The following is a 23044-nucleotide window of genomic DNA, read 5'->3' as shown; positions in this document are numbered from 1 at the left end:
TTAGCTGCTTTATTTAGCTGTTTTATTTCTACTCCTATCATTAATTACATTATTAGTTATATTAAACGCCGCTGGTTTTTAACTCTTGTTTTGAACTCATTTATAAACTCGGCTTTTAACACTTCTAATCGTTTTATATTCTTGCTTCTTAACCTTTCTTCTAAATCTTTAAACATTTTTATAATCTCTTCTCTATATGGTTCAATGATAGGATTAATGATAGGATCAATGATAGGATCAATGATAGGATAAATGATAGGATCAATGATAGGATCAATCAGAGGATCAATGATAGGATCAATGATAGGATCAATGATAGGATAAATGATAGGACTGGCATTAAAATTTTCCTTCAATCTAGAAATAGAATTACAATCTTCTTCAACACAAATACCATTGATCGATTTATAGCCACATACACATTTAACCATTTTATCTTTATGAAATGTTTATTGATGAAAAACTAGATTTGCCGTAGTGTTACACTCAATTTTACAATTATTCTCTGAACATTAATATACCTCATTTATAATGGGTAAACATTTAATAGTCCTCATTTATAATGGGTTAAAATTTCAATTGAATTTCTAGAATGGTCATCAGACTGGAAACAATTAGCTAAATATTCATAACCCATTGTATTTAGTGTAATATACCTACATCTTTTATCTAAAATCTTCTCCCCTTTGAGCTAATTTATCTCTAAAATATTGAACAAGATCTTCACTAAATTTATTATTCTTATTATATAGATCTTATAGATCTTCTCTACCCTTTTATTAAAAACTTTTGTTATTTTTGTGTTATAAATCTTTTGCATATTATATCAAATTTAACTTGGTCTTCATTTAAGCATTCATTTAAGCGATCATTTAAGTGTTCACTTTTGGTAAATTTACTAACGTTATCATTAACACCAGTCATAGATTGTAGGTGAAACACCTTGACATTATCATCAGTCACAGACTGTGGGTGTAACCCATTGTCATTAACGTCAGCAATACCATGATGAAACGTGGACTGAGTCCCGTTATCCCAACCGTAATTAAAGCCTTTAAACAATGTTTTCGTTATATTTAACATAGTACTTGCACCTGCCGCTATCAGACCAGCATTTCATATATCAATATCTGGATTCATATAATTTTATATCATAGTAGCTTAACCAATAATTCCGAAAATAGTTGATGAGAACTTTAAACAATTAGCTCTAACTGTTTCATTTGTTAAAACATCATTCTATATTTCAATTCCTCTTTTTGTGAGAAGTTTATTAAAACAGAACTCATAATTATCAGGGTTAATAATTTTTCTATCTATGTAATTATCATTAATGGTTTGATATATGCAATAACATAATCTATCTCTTCATTTGATAGTCCTACTTTTAAGCTAAGAGCTTTTATATCTAAGGAACCAACTCTTGAATCATATAGCATAGTTCTATTACTATCAAAAATAATGAAAGTACCTTCCTTCACATTATACTTAATTATACCATAATGAAGTTTTGGGTCTACTCCATCTGTACAAATATAATAGTTGCTAATTAAATTATCATTTATCTCTTGGAATTTATATTTACATTTATATATCAACATTGAGCTTATTAGTGTCTAGATTGATTCAATCTCTTTCATTTTTACATACTATAATTATTTGCTTTTGTTCTAGAACTTGTTCCTTATCTTGATGGGTCTGCAACCGTGCAACACCATATTGAACTTCATCAAGAGAAGACTCTTGCTAGATATCACAAAAACGTTCTAAAATTTCTACTATTTGTTTATGTTTATATTTATTGGGATTAATATGTTTATGGCTCTTTGACTGTGTTTGGGTCGAATCCACAGGTGTAAACCATTCATCATCTTCTTTTTATAGAATAATCACTCTCTCGAAAATTAGAAATACTTAATCCTTCAGTTGAAGTTGATCTCCATAAAGTTTTAAATACTGTCTGACAAAATAAGTTTTTCCTGTTCCAGTACAACCATAAACTATAGTATGCAATGGTGGCTTTTCAAACTCAAAGCTTATCATACTTATATCTTTAAGTCCATAGAAAATCTTTCTTAATTTGCATATTTACTTGGTATTGAATCGTATGCTATAAAACATAATATAATTATGAAAATAATCATTATAACTGTACTACTCGTCTCCATTTTTGTATATTATGAAGATGTTGATCTTAACAATAAGGAATTTATTAAAAAACGTAACATTGAGAAAAAAGCTACAAGTAATTTTAAAATAGAAGATTTAGGTAGAAATAAAGGTTTAACATTAATAGAAACAGAAATGAGAGATCAACCTCCATCTGGTGTTAATAAAAACTCAAAATTTTTGTTAATCTACATCCAACAAATGGCACTCATTGGGTTTTAGTTATAAGTAGAGAAGGTGGTGAAACATATTACTTTGATTGTTTTGGCGTTGAGACTCCATCAATTTTCTGAGAGGAATATGTTGATCTAGGGTCAGATAAAAGAATACAAGAATATGATGAATCTTATTGGGGTGCATATTGTCGATACATGATCTATTTTATTGATAGAGGATTTAAAATAAAGAGAGCTCTCAATATTTTAATCAATCAAGTTAAATATTAGGGAATATATAGTGAGTGTTTCGGATGTAAAGATAAAGATAAAGGTAACGATAATTTTAAAACAAAGATAAAGATAATGATAATGATAGTGATAAAGATAATGATAGTGATAAAGATAATGATAAAGATAATGATAATGATATTGATAATGATAAAGATAACGATGAAGATGAAGATAAAGTGCACCTTGTTTTATTTCCAATCTACATTTCAATGTATTCTTATCAGGTTCTATTATAACTTTCAATTGGCTTCTTCTTTTATTAATTCTGCTGTTTCAGTTAATTCATATGCACCTGGTATAATAGTTAATATATTATCTTCATAAAACAACTGATTATTCCTTCTATTCACAATATACGCTGAGTTATAAACCGATAATCTAATTAAACTAATTTTGTTGTATTAAGTATAGGTTCACTAAAGTTAAACTTTTCTGTTGATTTTGTCAATCTACAGTTAAATTTGTTTAAAATAGACTTTGAAATAAATAGACAGTATATGTACAACAATGGCATACACAATAGCAAGTTGATAAGTTAAAAACAGAACAATCTAGCAACAATGAATACAGTTAACAATATTATTAATATTTTAATTAGTAGAGAAGATAATCATTTAAAAATAGACGAATCTTCTTTAAAGATAGAGTTTATTGTTTTCAGGTAATGGTGGTGGTATAATAGCTAATGATTTTAGTGTTGTTAGACTAGTGTACGATGGTGTAATGGCACTATTTAGTTCTATCAAACTAGAAACTATTAGTGGAAAAAACAATCGATTATATAGATCATTGTCATCCTATTTTATTAATGTATAAATTACTAACTAGCACTAGTGATGAATACGAAAATGGTTTTTTTAGAGATCAAAGAGAAAGAGATAGTCAATTAAAGGTTAATCAGAGCTGCACAAAGAAGTCATATGTATATGATGAATAAAATGAAAGATCTATTTGGATTTATAAATAAATTAGAATAGATGGGTTAAAATTTCAATTAAATTTCTTGAATGATCATTAGACTGGAAACAAATATTTAATATACAAAACCCATTGTATTTAGTGTAATATACCTACATCTTTTATCCAAAATCTTCTCCCCCTTTGAGATAATTTATCTCTAATATATTGAGCAATATCTTCACTAAATTTATTATTCTTATTATATAGATCTTATAGATCTTCTCTACCCATATGTTAAAAACTTCTGTTTTTTTTATACATTTTTTGTATAATATATGAAATTTGGCTTGGTATTCATCTAAGGATTCATTTAAGCGATCATTTAAGTGTTCACTTTTGGTAAATATACCAACGTTATCAGTAGCATCAGTCATAGGTTGTGCGTGAAAGCCTTTAGCCTATGGCTGTGGTATAATAGCTAATGATTTTAGTGTTGTTAGACTAGTGTACGATTGTGTAATGGCATTATTTAGTTTTATCAAACTAGAAATTATTAGTGATAAAACAATCGATTATACAGATCATTGTCATCCTACTCTATTAATGTATGAATTACTAACTATCACTACTGATTAGTATGAAGGTGGTTTTGTTAGAGATCAAAGAAAAAGACATAGTCAATTAAAGGGTTATCAATCAGCTGCACAAAGAAGTCATATGTATATGATGAACAAAATGAAAGATCTGTTTGGATTTATAAATAATTTAGAATAGATGGGTTTAAATTTCAATTAAATATCTAGAAATATCATTAGACTGGAAACACCTTTTCAATTATACATAACTCATTGTATTTAGTGTAATATAACTACATCTTTTATCTAAAATCTTCTCCCCTTTGAGCTAATTTATCTCTAATATATTGAACAATATCTTCACTAAATTTATTATTCTTATTATATAGAATTTTATAGATCTTCTCTACCCATTTGTTAAAAACTTCTGTTTTTTATATATCTTTCGTATAATATATCAAATTTGGCTTGGTCTTCATCTAAGCATTCATTTAAGCGATCATTTAAGTGTTCACTTTTGGTAAATATACCAACCTTATCAGTATCATCAGTCATAGGTTGTGAGTGAAAGCCTTTAACATTATCATCAGTCATAGACTATGGGTGTAACCCATTGTCATTAACGTCAGCAATATCATGATGAAACGTGAACTGAGTCCCATTATCCCAACCGTAATTAGAGCCATTAACCAATGTTTTTGTTCTATTTAACATAGTACTTGCACCTGACGCCATAAGGCATTTCATACGTCACTATCTGGATTCATATAATTATATATCATAATAGCTGAACCAATAATTCCAAAAATCTGATAAAATAGGTTAGGTTTTTCCTGTTCCAGTAACACCATAAACTATAGTATGCAATGGTAGCTTTTCAAATTCAAATCTTACCATACTTATATCTATAATTCCACCAAAATTCTCTTCTTATTTTGCATATTTACTTGGTATTGAATCATATGCAATAAAACATAACATAATTATGAAAATAAAAATTAAAAGTGTAATACCCGTCTCCATTTTTTATATCAAAAAAATGTTGATCCTAACTTTAAGGAGTTTATTAAAAAATATAACATTGAGAATAAAGCTATGAGGAATATTAAAAAGATATAGGTAGAAATATAAGTTTAATATTAATAGAAACAGAAGTCATTGAAACACAAAACAACTTCAAAATTATTGTTAATCTACATTCAACAAATGGCAGTCATTGGGTTTTAGTTATAAAGAGAGAAGGTGGTGAAACATATTACTTTGATTGTTTTGGCGTTGAGACTCCATCAATTTTCTGAGAAGAATATGTTGATCTAGGGTCAGATAAAAGAATACAAGAATATGATGAATCTTATTGCGGTGCATATTGTCGCTACTTGATCTATCTTTTTGATAGGGGGTTTAAAATAAAGAGAGCTCTCAATATTTTAATCAAACAAATTAAATATTCGGTAACATATAGTGAGTGTTTAGGATGTAAAGATAAAGATAAAGATAAAGGTAAAGATAAATGAAAAATTAAAGATAAAGAATATGATAATGATAATGATAATGATAATGATAGTGATAAAGATAAGGATAATAAAAATGTAAATGATAATGATAATGATAATGATAATGATAATGATAATGATAATGATAGTGATAAAGATAATGATAATGATAATGATAATGATATTGATAATGATAATGATAATCATAAAGATAATGATAATGATAATGATAATGATTATGATAATGATAATGATAATGATAAAGATAAAGATAATGATAAGGATAAAGATAATGATAATCATAAAGATAAAGGTAAAGTGCACCTTGTTTTATTTCCATTCTACGTTTCAATGTATCCTTATCAGGTTCTATTATAACATTCCATTTGTTTCTTTTTTATTAATTCTGCTGCTTCAATTAATTCATATGCACCTGGTACAATATTTAACATATTATCTTCATATAACAACTGATTATTCCTTCTATTCACATTAAACACCGAGTTATAAACCAATAATCTACTTAAACCTAATTTTGTTCTATTAAGTATAGATTCACTAAAGTTAAACTTTTCTATTATTTTTATCATTCTAAAGTTAAGTGTGTGTTCTTTTTTAGTTTTGGTTAGAGCTTCATGTATGTTTTTTAAGTTGTTATAGGATTAAGTTGTCAGTCATTTTCTGACTTATAATCTAACATATAACTCTAACTTATACGATGACAAACGCAATAGCAAGATAATAATTTAAAAACCAAACAATCTAGCAACAATGAATACAGTTAACAATATTATTAATATTTTAATTAGTTGAGAAGAGAATCATTTAAAAATACACGCATCTTATTTAGAGATAGATTTTATTTAGAGTTGTAATGGCGGTGGTATAAAGCTAATGATGCTATTTTTTGACTAGTGTGCGATGGTGTAATAGAACTATATAGCTCTATCAAACTAGAAACTATTAGTGGTAAAACAATTGATTAAATAGATCATTGTCATCCTAATCTATTATTGTGTAAATTACTAACTAGCACTAGTGATGAATATGAAGGCGGTTTTGTTAGAGATCAAAAAGAAAAAGATAGTCAATTAAAAGGTGATCATATAGCTGCACAAAGAAGTCATATACCTATGATGAATAAAATTAAAGATCTAATTGGATTTATAAATGATTTAGAAAAAATTATATATCGCGTTGGCTTTAAGTTAATACTATAAAGAAATAGCAATGATAGAGTTTAATTAGAGCTAATTCAGGAGCTGTTGCTGTAGTTAATGATCGTAATATAGAAATTAGAGATATAGCTTGGTGTGTACCTTGTATTGATCCTAGTAATGATAATAGAAAATTGTACAGAAATGATTAAGTAAAAAGAATAATATAGACTTTAGCTTCTACGAAAGAGAAACATTTTACAAGAATGTACCAGATGCTACTAGCTTCTTGTTTGATATACGCGCAGAGAGTGGTTTTGAGATGCCTCAATATATTATAGTGACTTTTGAAAATAATAATGTTAATGATAAAACTAATTAAATATACCTCATTTAATACTATTCATTCTTAATGGGCTAAAATTTCAACTAAAGTTCTACAATGATCATTAGACTGGAAACAATTAGTAATTTACTCATAACCTATTGAATTTAGGTTAATATACCTACATCTTTTATCTAAAATCTTCTCCCCCTTTGAGCTAATTTATCTCTTATATATTTAACAAGATCTTCACTAAATTTATTATTCTCTTTATATAGATCTTATAGATCTTCTCTACCCATTTATTAAAAACTTTTGTTATGTTTTTATATAGCTTTCGTATAATGTATCAAATTTAGCTTGGTCTTCATCTAAGCATTCATTTAAGCGATCATTTAAGTGTTAACTTGTGGTAAATATACTAACGTTATCAGTAAAATCAGTCATAGGTTGTGGGTGAAACCCTTTAAACTTATCATCATTCATAGACTGTGGGTGTAACCCATTTTCATTAACGTCAGCAATATCATGTGGAAAAAACGTTTAATTTTATTTTTATCACGCCTAGCAATTCATAATCGCAACCATAATCTTTCTCTAAGTAATACATTGACACACAGTAATTTAAAAAAGAGATAGGCGATGTTGACCTTTCCTTGTATATAATTTTAAAGGAAACTGTGATGTTTTTCTAGTTTTGATCTACTAAAAGCTTTTATAGTTTCGACATATTTAGAATCTAAATTGATAAACAAAGTGAGCAATTATAAATTGTATTTCAATATATTTTTGACTAATTCCAGTGAACAAGTTACTAGGTTTCATTTTTGGTTGGTCAATTATTTTTCATCCAGTTTTTAAAACACAAGATCATCAATTATTCTGTAAAAGTTTTTATTTTCATACTCACCTCATATTGTTTTAGCTAAAGTTTTCAAAAGTTGACAAAACTAGAGTTCTTTGGCTAAAAAATGTCCATCCTTGACCCGTCCATCATCAGTTGATTGGCTTGGGATCTTTCGAAATATTACTCGGTTATTTGCTGGATTATTTCTTTCAGCCAGTAGAGTAGTACTCTTGTTTGTAGTTCCTTAGATATGTACTCACTCCATTTTGAACATTAGGTTGAAATATTATTTTGTACACATAAACGAGCCTTAGGGAACATAAAAACTAACTAGCTTTGCCCTTGTTATTTGAGAAGCATTTCAAGGACTCTGCTTTCTTTCATTCAAATTCAATTGCCTTATAGTGGGTGCTGGCCCCCTCTAGCCTATGTTTTTCCTTCGTAGAGTGCAATGATCGAGTCTAATGATCGAGTGCTTTTTTAGACCTAGAATAAGTCTAGAATAGAGCGTTTGGGTTTGTTTTTCAAATTACTTCTAGCGTTCTCTAAAAAATGAGCCAATGCATTAACTTTCACTCACTGTTTTGAAATTAGGTGACAAAATTTTGACGATTGTGGAAAACCAGCTGAATGTTTCAGCTTCTTCTGTATCCAATTTTTATTGTTTCGTTGTTTTTCATGCTACTTTACTGATAAAGATAAAAAAAAATTTAGAGCGATTTTGACAGTCTGCGATTATAATTTGCTGTTTTTAGAGTTTGTTGTCAAGTGCTATAGTTTTTTTTTCTTATCCGCTCACGATTTGTATTTTCTGTTTATTTTCTGCACTTTTTCAGGTACAATCTTCGCTACACGCTTTTTTGTTAAACAACAGCTGAAAATTTTATTGCTGCCTCACAACTGAGATGCTCGAAGGCTTCTGCGAACTTGTGTATCTTATGTTGCAAGTGAAAACTAATTTATCTATTTTTGCGGTTTCATTAGCTTCATTCGGTTTTTATCAGAGTTTTAAAATCCTCACTTCATTGCTTTCATATTTAAATATAGTCCCTTTTGGCTTCAGAAATTTTAAATACCAGTGAGTAGTGATCTGTGACAGCTGTATGTAACACGCTCAGATCTCTTTTAACATTCGAATAAATTGCGTCAATGCATGTTCTGCAGCTCTTGTGTTTCTCTAGTGTAGTGTTCTTTCTCAATGTATTTCAGATCAAAAGCCAGCAAAACATCTTGCAAATGACGATCGATAAACATCTTCCTCACTGAACAGGTTCTCCAATTGAGGCTGAATCCTTGTTGTTATTTTTTCGCTTGATATGCTTTGTTTCATGCTAATAGAGCTAATGGCAACTTTCATCAGATGAAAAGTTTTTTCAGTTAATAAAATTTGACAATTATTACAACTCTATGTTGCAATTTTTTCAAATACGATGCCGTTTTTTAAACACAGATATGGACAAATAAATTCCAATTCCTGACAGGTACGAAGAGTGTAATGCCAGACACCATGCATTTGGCAGTGACTCAATGACAGCTAAAGCTTACCATCTGAAAAGTACACACTCAGCAAACCCTTGACTCAAAGACATTCAATGGTAAAAAAAACAAAATATTGTAAAAATCTATCTTTTAACGATAAAAAGATTTCACCGTAGGTTTAACATAGATGATTTTATTCGTCCTAAAAAATATTAATTATCATGATAAACTCTACCTTAATCCACTCACAGCCTCGATCACCTGTCTTAAACTGTGGAATTTGTTTGCCTAAAAAAAGCATTTAGAAACACTTTAGTGCCCGTTTCGAGAAGTCACAACCACAAAACGCAATATTATGTAAGCTATGAGGTGAGTGCGGAAAATTTTGTAGGATAAGCGGTGAATGAGGTGAAATTACATAATGAGATAAATGCGGTGAAAGAAAACTTTATCGTCCGGTAGCGGTGAAATTACATAATTTCACCGCTGTATTTAGGGTTGAAATTACATAAATTAAACGCTTGGAACAAAGTGTCCAAATTATGTAAGACAAGCGGCGAATGCGATGGAAATACATAAATTCACCGCTTAGCGCTGAGCTTACTTAATTTTACGCTTAGAAAAAAATGTTAAAATTTCATGAGAACTGCAGTGAATTTAAAGGCCTCGGATTGTTTTTTGTTCATCGAAATTAGGATACATTTAGTAAAAGACGCACGGAAATTTTACCCAAAAATAATCATACATCCTTTTGAAACCCTTTTCAAGCGATGAATTTTGATAATTCACTGGAAAAACCGGTGAGCTTACAAAAATCACGACATTTCTCCGCTAAAAATTAAAATTTGTAATTTCACCGCTATTCCTAAATAATCAACGCGTATGTTTAACAAAAAGTAGAGTGATTATAATTTAATTTCAAAACAAATATGCAAGATTTTAGTGAGTGGTGGCGCAGTGGTAAGAGAAGTGGGTGACATGCAGGAGATGAGAGGTTCGAATCCGTGCAAGGACGGTAACTTGTAGTAAGCGGTTAAATGTGGTGATTTTTTGTCAGTTCGGCGCTTACTCTAGCGGTTAATTTACATAATCTCACTGCATTCACCGCATTTCAACCCAAAAATTATGTACAAAATTTGCGGTGAAAAAAACAACTTTTTGCCCGCTTATCTTCTAAATTTTTTAAATAAAAATTTTGAGAAATTAGCTCATTTCCTAAATTTAAGAGTTCGTAAGTTTGGTACTAATTTATTTGTACTAAAATTTAAGATTTGCACTAATTGATTTTTCATCTCCTAAGCTGTGAATATAAAAATTTACCGCATTTTTCATAGTTCTGGCAAAAATTCACCCACATTAATCGCATATATTGTATAGGGATTGATACCGCGGACACCTCGGCGCTTTACAATTTAGGACGTTATGGCTTATTTAGGACGTTCCTCAATCACTATTGCCTCCCCACTAGACTTTTAAAGTCCTTTCATAAGTCGAGGTCTAGACCTGGATTCCAATCTTACCGCTATTTCAATGATCTCAAATCTCAAGATTTTGAAGATTTCGTTTTTCACTCTCTTTGTCCCAAAATGATACCCATGAATTTCAGCAGGTGTTTTTTTCTGCGAACCAGTATACGTGCAGCCCAAAATATTTCTGCTGCTATTGTGCTCCTGTGACTCTAACTCATGCATAAAATGGTCCAAACTAGTTAATTCACCCAAGATAAATGAAGGGTACAATAGTGTCGAAGAAAGTGAAAAAAGAAGAGGAATGAAATAATCCATTCCATTTAATAATTTGGATCTTTTCAACAATTGCCCCCTTTTTGCAAAAGGGGGGTATTCCTGAAAAGAATTTAAGCGCTTTATTAAACATAGATTTTGACAAAAAATTTCCAATTCCAGACAGGTACGGAGAGTGCAATGCTGGACACTAAGTGTTTGGTCGTGACTCAAAGACAGCTAAAGCTTACCATCTGAATAGTAGACACTTAGCAAACCCTTGTTTCAAGGACATACAATGATAAATTAACAAAAATTTTAAAAATCTATTTTTTAACGATAAAAAGGTTTCACCGTAGGTTTAACATAGATGATTTCATTCGTCCTAAAAAATTCATTAATGACCAGGATAAGCTCTAATTTAATCCACTCACAACCTCGATCACCTGTCTTCAATTGTGGAATTTGTTTGCTTAAAATAAGCATTTTGCAACACTTTAGTGCCCGTTTCGAGGTGTCACCACCATTCAACGAAATACTATGTTAGCTATGAGGCGAGGGCGGAAAATTTTGTAGGATAAGCGGTGAATGATGTGAAATTACATAATGAGGTGAATGCGGCGATAGAAAACTTTATCGCTTGGTAGCGGGCGGTGACATTACATAATTCAACAGTTGAATTTAGCGGTGAAATTACATAAACTCATTGCTCTGAAAAAAGTGTCCAAATTATGTAAGATAAGCGGCAAATGCGATGGAAATAAATAATTTCACCGCTTAGCGGTGAACTTACATAAAAATACGCTTAGAAACAAAGTGTTAAAACTTCGTGAGAACAGCAGTGAATTTAAAGGCCTCGAATTGTGTTTTGTTCATCGAAATTAAGATACATTTATTAAAAGACGCACGGAAATTTTACCCACAAATAATCATACATCTTATCGAAACCCTTTTCAAGCGATGAATTTATGTAATTTCACCACAAGGCTAAGCGGTGAAGTTACAAAAAATCACCAAATTTCACGGCTAAAATTTGTAATTTCACCGCTATTCTTAAAAAATCAACGCGTATGTTTCACAAAAAGTAGAGTGAATTTGATTTAAATTCAAAACAAATAGTCAAGATTTTAGTGAGTGGTCGCGCAGTGGAAGGAGAAGTGGGTAACATGCAGGAGATGAGAAGTTCGAATCCGTGCAAGGACGGTAACTTGTAGTAAGCGGTGAAATGTCGTGATTTTTTGTCAGTTCGGCGCTTACTCTAGCGGTTAACTTACATAATCTCACTGCATTCACCGCATTTCATCGCAAAATTATGTACAAAATTTGCGGTGAAAAAAACAACTTTTTGCCCGCTTATCTTACAAATTTTTTTAATAAAAATTTTGTGAAATTAGCTCATTTCCTAAATTTAAGAGTTCGTAATAATATTTTTTCCTGTTTCTGAAGAATCTTTTGTCGATCCTTTACCGAGAAACGATAAGATTTGTGGTGAATTGTGGCGAAACTGAATATTTTTCACCGCAGAACGCCATGGCGTCCTCAACCGCGGTAAAAGGATTGAACTTTTGTAAGATTTGCACTAATTTATTTTTCATCTCTTAAGCTGTGAAAATAAAAATTTACCGCATTTTTTTTTATAATTCTGGCAAAAATTAACCCACATTTATCACATATCTTGTATAGTGATTGTTACCGCGGACACCTCGGCGCTGGACAATTTGTATTGTTTATTTAGGACGTTCTTTAGTCACTGTTGCCCCCCCCCCCCCACTAGACTTTTAAATTCTTTTCATAAGTCGAGGTCTAGACCTGGATGCTAATCTTACCGCTCCTTTAATGATCTCAAATCTCAAGTCTTTGAAGATCTTGTTTTTCACTCTCTTTGTCCCGAAATGATACCCATGAGTGTCAGGTGTTTTCTTCTGCGAACCAGTATACGTGCAGCCCAAAATATTTCTGCTGCTATCGTGCTCCTGTGACTCTAACTCATGCATAAAATGGTCCAAACTAGTTAATTCACCCAAGATAAATGAAGGGTACAATAGTGTCGAAGAAAGTGAAAAGAGAAGAGGAATGAAATAATCCATTCTATTTAATAATTTGGATCTTTTCAACAATTGCCCCCCTTTTGCAAAAGGGGGGCTATTCTTGAATAGAATTTAAGCAATTTATTAACCAGTCATAGACGACTAATAACTACTAAGTACCAAAGGGAGGGATTGTTGAAAAGATCCAATATTTTGTCAATTTACGTGTCGGTGTTATTGTTATAAACTGAGACGCTTTTATCTATTGGGCAAAATGAAGAGGCATTAAAGGGTTGGAGAGTGGTTAATTATTTTTATAATAGGGCACAAAATTTTCAGGGCTTTTAGTGCCCTGACTTATGTTTATTCACTGTTGTTGCCAAAACAACAGTCCCGTAGCGGATCAGTGCGATAAATTATTAACGCGCGCTTACCCAGTCTGAGGTCCCAGACCGAAATTCGGTATGTCCAGGCCGAAATGAACGCACAGGGGGGTCTCGTTCGCTCAAAATTACACGGTCTGGAAAATCAAATGAACGCACGATAGTCTGGACATAGGCAACTTTAAATGCACTATAGTGTGGACATAAGCAACTTCGATCGCACGAAAGTCTGGACATAGTGACCCTGGAGCGCACGAAAATTTTTTGAATGGAAACAAGAATGCCAAAAATTGATGAACGCATGTTTGACTAAGCACTCTTACTAGAGTGCCCATTCAAGTGAAGGTTTTCTAACAAGAAAACCTCAACTCACTTGAGTTCAAAAGTTACAAAACGTCGGACGCAGGAAAATTCAAATCCAACATTTTGCTTTGCTTTAGACAATTTCACGCCTAGAAATATAGACCATTGCTCAAGTTGCAAGACGAAATCATGTTTACTTACTGGGTGGCTGGTACACCCCTCAGCCAATACTTTCATCGAGCACCTTTTATTAATTTAAAATGCAACAACTGATGGGGCACTTCATCACAACCTTCACCCTAAGATATCTATACTTGAAATGAATACGTTATAAAAACGTTGTGTTCAACTTATATGACTAATACTTGCGATAGGTCTGGACATAAACACACGGAATTCTGGACATACTCATTTTTGAACGCACGAATGTCTGGACATAGAGGGTTTTGAACGCACGAAAAACGCACAAACATTTTTGAACGCACGAAAGTCTGGATATAGGTACGTTCCGTCTGGGTTGGTATGTACAGAGATATGTTTTGTCTGGGAGGGTCTGGAAATATTGATTCTCAGTCTGGGACCTCAACCTGGGTAATATCAATTGCAAAAAATGTCAGAACACTACTTTTGGGATTATACTGAGAAATTCCTGCACTCTTTTCACGCATCTTTTTATGTATGAAATCATAGAAATGAATGGAGAAAAAAGTGCTTAAAACAGTCAAGTGCACATTTTAAAATGCCGAAAGTCTGCAGTGCCAGAAGTTAAAATACCAGAAAATGCTGATTAGCCAGAAGTTGAATTTCGTGGACTTTCGTCGTTTTAAAACGTGCGCGTTTTGTGTTTTAAGTAATGCTTAAGTGACTCTGCTGGACACTGAGAACTTCTGGCGTTTTTCGAGAACCGCCAAGCGGTTCCAGAAATTAACTCAGAATTTCGGAGTGATTTCTGCAGAGTCACTTAGCCATGCTTAAAACACTCACGTGCACATTTTAAAATGCCGAAAGTCTGCAGTGCCAGAAGTTAAAATGCCAGAACATGCTACTTAGCCAGAAGTTGAATTTCGTTGACTTTCGTCGTTTTAAAACGTGCGCGTTTTGTGTTTTAAGTAATGCTTAAGAGACTCTGCTTGAAGTCACTGAGAACTTCTGGCGTTTATCGAGAACCGCGAAGCGGTTCCAGAAATTAAGTCAGAATTTCGAAGTGACTTCTGCAGAGTCACTTAGCCATGCTTAAAACACTCAGTGCACATTTTAAAATGCCGAAAGTTTGAACTGCCAGGAGTCAAAATGCCAGAAGGTGCTACTTAGCCAGAAGTTAAATGTCGCTGACTTTGTTCATTTTAAAAGGTGCGCGTTTCGTGATTTAAGCATGACTTATGACTCTGCAGAAGTCACTTCGAAATTCTGACTTAATATCTCGAACCGGTTCGCGGTTCTGGATAAACCCCAGAAGTTTTAAGTGACTTCAAGCAGATTCAATTAACCGTTACTTCGCAATCAATCTAACATTTGTGTAAATATTGGTTACCTGAATCTCATGAACACATTGAGTTGAGATCATTATTGAACCAATTTCGAGTGGAAGTTACTTCCACGGTCAAGTAACCATAACTTGAAACGTGCTCAATGCAAATTTTGAAACGTCAGATTTTTTAAGTGCCAAATTCTAGGAAGACAGGTTCTCCTATATAAAAAACAAGTTTTCAAATTGCCGGCCGATAGTTTGAAAACTTACAAAATGCTCCTTTCCAGCAAGGCTACTTTACTCTTTTAAACTAACTGCAAAGTTCTGGTTTTTATCCCGAACTGCTGAGCGAAAAAGGCACTGCAGTGATCTGCAATTGAAAAACTTGCACGTGCGTTCTAGATGTGCAACTGTTGTCATTTGAACAAGACGTGACTGAGCATATTGCTACATTATTATTTTGCACATCGAAAATACTCAACGCTTCGCGTTGGCGTTTGATTACCTCTCGATGGCGTTAACAGCGGTAACGGTTGTTCAAGCTTTCGTATTTGCTTAACTAGCAATTGCTCCCGCGCCATAGAAACAACATAACTGTTTTCAGAATGTGCCTTCAAATCTGTTTGATAATCTTAACTTATCCTAATTCACCATTCACAAAACCTCTTGGAAAATGTTTAGTTTAAAAATGTAAGGGGTGTTTGTATTATATAGTTTAGAATAAAAAAATTTTAATACGTCGTTTTGAATGTTTTCTTTGCAAATTTTGTAAAAGAAAATCTAAATTGTCGCCTTCAAATTTTACCGCAGGTATAAATAATCGTCGTGCATGTATATTAATACATGGGTTTACACCAAATTTGCTGAATTGGATTGCGTTTTGCAAAATATGATATTTTAGAACGGAAGTCCCAAATTTCCTTTGCAATAATATAATTTACAAAATCAATACACGAGAAAATATAGTTTTGTGGAAACTAAGCTACGAAGGATTCTAAAGCACAACTAGCCAAATTACATTGTATTCCTAAACCTTTTTGAAGACAACGATGAACTAAAAATTAAAATTTTAATGCTACAAAACTAAAAGTTTTTCGGAAATCACAGGTAAACATTACCAAATTGCCTCAGAAAGAAAAATCCTAAGTTTTTGAAACTATGTTGCCTGGGTAACGTGATAACTAAAACTTGAACAAGAAGTATAAAGATGTCCATATATACGTATACAGAAAGATAAAGTTTTTGTTTTGTGAGGAAAGAAATGAGGAAAAAGAAAAGTTTAGCAAAAGTCTTGAATGATCTTTTCAATTGCTCTTCGAATGAAGCTTGAGGCAGTTATTGTGAACACGTTAGTCTTTTTTCATGCAAAATTGTAGCTTGAACATTTCTGTGCTTTTGTTCTAGAACATTTGTTGACTTCTCCAGTGACTTTTTCAAGCTTCATTTTTTCATTGAGTGATTTCAACTGCTCTCATTATGAAATGAAGTTTGTTGCTAATATAAAAATGACTGTTAGCGGTCGAGTAACAACGCGGTTGTAGTTTAGTGGTTAAGATGTTTGACTGATATCCTGGACGTCTCGTTTTTGAAACCCTATCAGGGACACGTTTTTTCCAACCAAAAAATTCTAACCTACAACCCTAAATTAAATTGACCCCACTTGTCATTAGAGAGCAACTCATTCGACGTTAGTCGGTTTATGTTTCAAATTCTCCGTAGGAAAAGGAGATAAGTTTTTCAATCCGTGAATAATATTATAATTTATGAATATTTGCATTTCTTGGATATCATCTCACGTAAAACTTAAGAACAAATCAGTTTTTTTCAAACTGTTACCTTATTGATTAATTTTTGTATTGTTAATGAAAACTTATAATTATAATTCGACGAAAATTTTAGTTTCATCTTTTATTGTTATTTTAGTTAACTTTAAGCTGATTTTGCAGTTTCGAAACACTGGATATGATAATTTTTGTTGGGAGGAAGAGGGGGTCAAAAATAAACAAAGTTGTAAGTTTTTTATGTTTTCCCTACCAAAAGTACCCTTTTCAACTTTCGTCTAAAATTTGCATTCTTTGAACTATTTTTCGTTTTGCTCCAAAAATTGAGTCCCTTTTTTGGACTGAGCTATAATCGTATGAAGCTGAGCTGACATGTGAAAATTTAGGTGGAATAATTCAGAACATTTTGGGCGTCTTGTTATTGAAGTTCTTTGCTACCAGTATATGTCTTTACAATCGAAAAAAATGGTCTCTCAGTTTTCTGAATGAGCAAAAATTGAACAGCACGGTGTAGAAGGCAACTTTTAAAAATGGTTGAAGAGTAAGACCAAACTCGAAAGAAGAAAAATATTTGATAAATAGGCGAATTGAATGCATTAGGAAAACAAATAATTCAGCTGCAAAAGAATAAAAAGGCATTACCAACAACTCTGAGACTAACGGCAAAATTTATTCGGAACGCAGTATTTTTATCCTGTTCTGAAAGATGATTAGAGTCCAATTATTTGTTGTAATTATTTGATACCAATTCAACAAATAAAACGTTTTATTTTTGTTTTGTCATAAAAAGTTACAGAAACTCAGCTCTGATATCAAAAAGCAAATAAAAAAGTTAGTTAAAACGCAGCTCTACTCTGACGGTGTTTGTCTATATTTTGTGAAAAAAAAACTGTTCAAGGAAACTATTTTTTTGGCGGAATTGCTCAATAGCTGTTTCAAAAAAAGAATTTTCCTAAATTGTGGAGGATAATAATCCTATCTTGCCAAAATTTTTCTTGCATACCCTGCAATATATCAACTCCAAAAAGACTAAACAGTGACTCGATAGTTTAAAATTGTGTCTCCATTTTTGCCTTCCTTCGCACTAATTTCAATTTTCAAGAGCTTGTTCAAAAAGCTGAAGCAACTGTAAGTACTCATTTTACTCATTTACTCAGCAGTTACTCATTGTGTCTCGAACACAAACTTTCTAGCCAAGAAAATAAGCCGAACAAAAATTGCTGTGTTCTGACAACTTTCGCGATAATTTTCAGAATTAAGTTTATTATAACCTACTGAAGAAATGTCTTGCATCTGAACGTTTAAACTTGCCGTTTTCTATAAAAAAGAATTTGGCTCGTAAATTCAGATGGCGCAAAGGTGCAAATTGTACCGCAACATGTTCTATTTGTCTGGTAACTATATTTTTCAAGCTGGGTTGCTTCATCTAAGTGTCATCTTCGACCAATGAAACGTATCTAATATTTTGAAAGTTTTTTGGAATATCGTATTATTTTTCGATTGTTCTCACGGTTCGTCATAGCTTGAGTTCATTTTAAAAATGTCCCTACTAAGTTCACAGGCTCTAACTTCGCTATAATGAAAAAGAGAAGAGAAACAAGTGACTGACACAGTGCATACCACAAAAATCGATCCCTGATTGAACAGGAAGCCAGTGAACGTGTTTCATCTATTAAAGAGTTTCCGAACATGCGATGACAACATACTAGCGTCATTTTGAGATCCACATACATGCCGTTCTCAATTGGGAGTCCTTTTATTGTGATGTGACAGCTTGGCCATTGTTTTCCCACATGCATACAAATATCAAACACTGACATTAATACAAACAATATTCCCATGTTGTATCAACCAAATATTGGATAATACATGCTATGTTAAATCTTAAATGTCCTGATCATTGTTGAAACAGACCATTTAATTCATACATTGCCTTATATTTGTTACTGTTACGTGACATTTGTTTTCGTTCATTTCACGGGATAAAATTATCTCAAGATTTTTTAAAGTTCACAGTTAACTTAGAGGAATTTTTTTCAATATTGACACAACCAGTCTTATTATTTAAATTCAGAAAAATTCCGAATCCTTTTTTGTGGAAATTGGTTGCCATTTAGTTATTGGTAATCTATAATTCAGGTGTGATTAAGATTAGGCTTCATTCCAAAATATATAGGAAAAGTAAATAACTAATGCGGATTTTTTGCTAGTAGAAACTCATCCATAACTGAGGTCTCAAAAAAGGCAATTGAGAAAAATTCAAGATTAAAGGAGCGTGTAAACTTTAACAAGATGGCTCGTGTGAATCTGTGCGCAACACAGAATGTTATAACATAACTCTTAAGGTTGCAAAAACAACCACTAATTTGTGAAAGGGGAGAAACCCTTGGCAGTATCCTTGTGAAAGTGGAGAATTTGTGAAAGTGGAGAAAACCTTTGCTAACTTAAGAAAGTGGAGAAGCTAAGAGAAACCTTTGGCAGTATATGAAGGCAAACCTTTATGCATTGTACAAAGATTACTTGTACTGTTTGAACCAAATAATATGTAGTCTTTTTGGAGTTTTTTTTTGAAAAATTTTGTCATTTTTTATGTCTCATGGCCATAATGAAAATATTATTTTTTAAAAAAATGAATATCGGAATTATGGACTATCATTGAGAATTAAAAATATACGGTGGCTTTGGACAATACTGAAGCCACAATTTGTAACTAATAAAATGTAATTTTTGTATTTTTTATTCCTAAAGTTTTTTCACTCTGCCTCTACTTGCTACTTAAGTAAAAAATTTAGAGGAAATGACACTCTCAGACTAACACTTTTTAAAATCTCTCTCTCACTTGCAGACACGTACCACACACATCACTGACACGCATTCACAAACATGCACTAACACACACGCGCGCGCGCTTCCATACACAAACACAAAGAAAAACTCCGACACACAACATGTCGCGTATATTTCGGCTGCAAAAATTGGTGTGGACTTGTTGAGGCAATCGTGTTTGTAAAAATAAGACTAAAACTTGAATACAAAACCTAAGCAGAAAAAATACCTTTCAAAATTTTATTTCTGGCAAATAATTTTTATGGGTGATTGGCTTCGTTAAGTTATGTCTTGTTCGTATCATCCGGAAAATTGGTTGTGGATTTCATAAGCCAGTTGTATCGGCAGATGTATATTGGCACCCAAATATGAATATTTTCAATTTTTTTTACATTTCAAGAGCGTAATGGGCCAATTTGTTTTTTAAAAGTCTCATAATAATGCTGTCAGCTTTATTTAACGATGACAGTTTTGGTTTTTAAAATACTTAAAGCCGCAATTTGTAGCAAATATTAAATAGTTTTTGTATATTTTTAAGATTTCTGACCTCTGTTGCACTCTGACTCTGCTGGTGTCTAATTTCAGGGATCGCTAAAGGCTGTCTTTAAAGGCTGCTATTTACTAGCTTTGGGGAAAATTTATTATCAACAAAAAATATTTTTCGTCCTTTTTACTCATCTGAGTATTTTTAAGAATTGTAAATATTCTTTCAAACATTTGGTTTTTTATATGATGACATTTACAAAAAAAACTATTCATTTGTTCAATTTACAGAAACACCCACAGGTGTGAAATGATCAAATGGAAAAGTAATTTTAAGTTACAAAAAAGTGAAAAGTCTTTTTGTTCTAATTTAAAAAAAACAATACAGTTAACTTTTTTGAAGCGGGAAATCAACGAACTCTCTCAAACTCTCCTGTTTTGCTTTTTAGTAGAGGAAGTTTTTTTAAACGCTCTCCTCTGCCTTCCTGAGGAATACAAATAAAAAAGACATTTCCATCTTTTTTTTTGAATAAATATTTTGGTTGATTAGATTGTCATTCCATGAAATTTGTTGTTATGCGTGTCTGCGTGTCGAAAATACTGACATTGTTAGCTTTGATAAAATAAGATGAATAGTTTTTTCTGATTTGAATTTCACAATTTCAAAGTTCATTTTTGCTGTTTCGAGAGCTTTAAATTGCTTGTAGTCTTTTATTTTCTCAAAAATTGGTTCAATAAAGAGAAACGTTGGTTCTTACAAAAGTTTTTAATCAGCGGAAAACAAAGAGATGAAAAAAAATTGAACATAATTTCGGGAACAAACAAAAGGGTTGATTTTCTCGAAACTTTTGGTCAAATGGTTAAAATTTTTACTTTTTTAGGCTTGTAACTGTAAATATTTACTCTTGACAATCAAAACTCCTTGGAATCTAACTACTTTGGCTAAAAATTTCTACATTTGTTATACCTTTTAACACAGGCTGTTCGACCCCCCCCCCCCGACCGCGAGATTGTGTTAAAGTTTTTTTGCTTTTGAACTTTTCCATGGAAGTTTTCATTTTTCGGATAAAATTTTAATTTAAATCAAAAATAGATCCTGAGGGCTACAAAATGGCGTTTTTTTCGTTTTTCTCTACGATGCGTAAACAAAAATTGAAAATCTGGCTGAAAAAAGAAGGCAGCTTCGCATAGATAATCAAAGAAACGGTTTGAGTGAAATCAACTTTCAAAATGCTATTGATTGATTAACAAGTTGAACCATGAATCGATAAAACGTGTATTTAAATGTCCATTTTTGGGGTCTATCCCATTATAGCCCCCCAGCTTAGTGGTCAGATAACCTATAGACCCCCCCCAATAATGATAATTATACCATAACGGGGGGGGGGGGGCTATAATTTCATGGGGGGGGGGGCTATAATGGGGAAGACCCCATTTTTGAGCAAAATCAGTACCAATTTTTTTTTGAGAAGCGAAAATCATATTTATATGGCAATCAATATTTCTTTTTCACTCTTGGCGTTTGGAATTGACCATGGAGGTATGTTACATAGTGCAATCACTGACTGTATGGCTTCTCGTCATTTGCCAGATGATTGTGATCGACTATGGATTACCCGAAGGAATGCTGAGTTCTGAGAAATTGGACGGGTTTGTTGCGTTGTACTGATAAAACATTGAACCGTAAAATCTGATACTTAAATAGGGTTTTAAAATCTACGCCATAAGGCTAATTTTAAATAAAAATTACAAATAGTTTTTACCAGATAGCTAATTTTTGCAGTTGCCATGTTTATAGACACTTCGGCGGGGTAGAAAACTTTCTTTTCAGAAGCTTTTCGAAGCTATGCTTACGTTTTTTTTTTCAAACTAGAAAGAGATACATCTAAACAGTTTCCAGCTTGTGAAGAATTTAGGAGGTACACGGCAAAAAAACTGTTTTGTTAGTGTTGCTGACTGAACTATCTAGCATAAATAAAAATTTCCTTTCGGACTGTGTTTTAGCATCTCCATAACTAGAACTACAAAAAGGGGAACTTTGGGATAGAATTTTTGGTTAAATCTGCTAGGTTCATGAGTTGGTAGACAATTGATATCAAGTTTAACAACTGCAAGCAATTATAGGACTCATGATAATTTAATCAACACCTGTTGCGATAATAGCAGTTGAATAAACTGCCAGTGTAATAAATTTTAATGCCCGATCGATACTGGAAAAACACTTCAGCATTAGACTACGAGTTTATCACACTCTTTTATCGCCACTGTTACTAATAACCAGTGGCGATAAAAGAGTGGTGATAAGCTCGTACTCTAATGATGGAAACAGTTTGATAAACTTGTAGTCTAAAAAAACATGTGTGGCGTGTGTGTTGTGTGTGTGCGTGCGGTGTGTGTTGTGTGTGTGGTGTGTGTGTGCGTGTGTGTGCGTGTGTGTGTGTGTGTGTGTGTGTGTGTGTGGTGTGCGCGTGTGTGTGTGGTGTGTGTGTGTGTTGTTTGTCTGTGGTGTGTTTGTGCTGTGTGTGTGTTGTGTGCGTGTGCGCGAGTGTGTGTGTGTGTGTCTGGTTGTGTGCTTGTGTGTGTGTTCGCGCGTATGTGTGTGTGTGCGTGCGTATTTTTGTGTTTGTGTGTGAGTGTGTGTTTGTTTGCGTGGGTGCG

At 32.4% G+C, this 23044-nt stretch overlaps 2 protein-coding genes across 2 annotated transcripts in view; one reads left to right on the top strand and one right to left on the bottom strand.

Moving 5' to 3' along the window:
* The window catches only part of LOC142338461 (uncharacterized), a 32500-nt gene extending 18996 nt beyond the window's left edge, over positions 1-13504 (bottom strand). The window contains exons 1-2 of the mRNA XM_075388227.1: positions 13368-13504; positions 12942-13203 (exon numbers count right to left, since the gene is read on the bottom strand). Coding sequence (XP_075244342.1) covers positions 12942-13202 — 261 coding nt within the window. The 5' untranslated portion in view covers position 13203; positions 13368-13504. The remainder of the gene's footprint in view (positions 1-12941; positions 13204-13367) is intronic.
* An 8403-nt stretch (positions 13505-21907) lies between these two features.
* Positions 21908-23044, top strand: part of LOC142338084 (uncharacterized) — a 62474-nt gene continuing 61337 nt past the window's right edge. The window contains exon 1 of the mRNA XM_075387716.1: positions 21908-22036. Within this exon, the coding sequence (XP_075243831.1) occupies positions 21921-22036 (116 nt within the window). The 5' untranslated portion in view covers positions 21908-21920. The remainder of the gene's footprint in view (positions 22037-23044) is intronic.

Source organism: Convolutriloba macropyga, chromosome 4 (genome assembly GCF_964194025.1).
Source record: "Convolutriloba macropyga chromosome 4, txConMacr16.3, whole genome shotgun sequence".
Taxonomy (NCBI): Eukaryota; Metazoa; Xenacoelomorpha; order Acoela; family Convolutidae; genus Convolutriloba; species Convolutriloba macropyga.
This window is presented reverse-complemented; position numbering and strand designations above follow the sequence as displayed.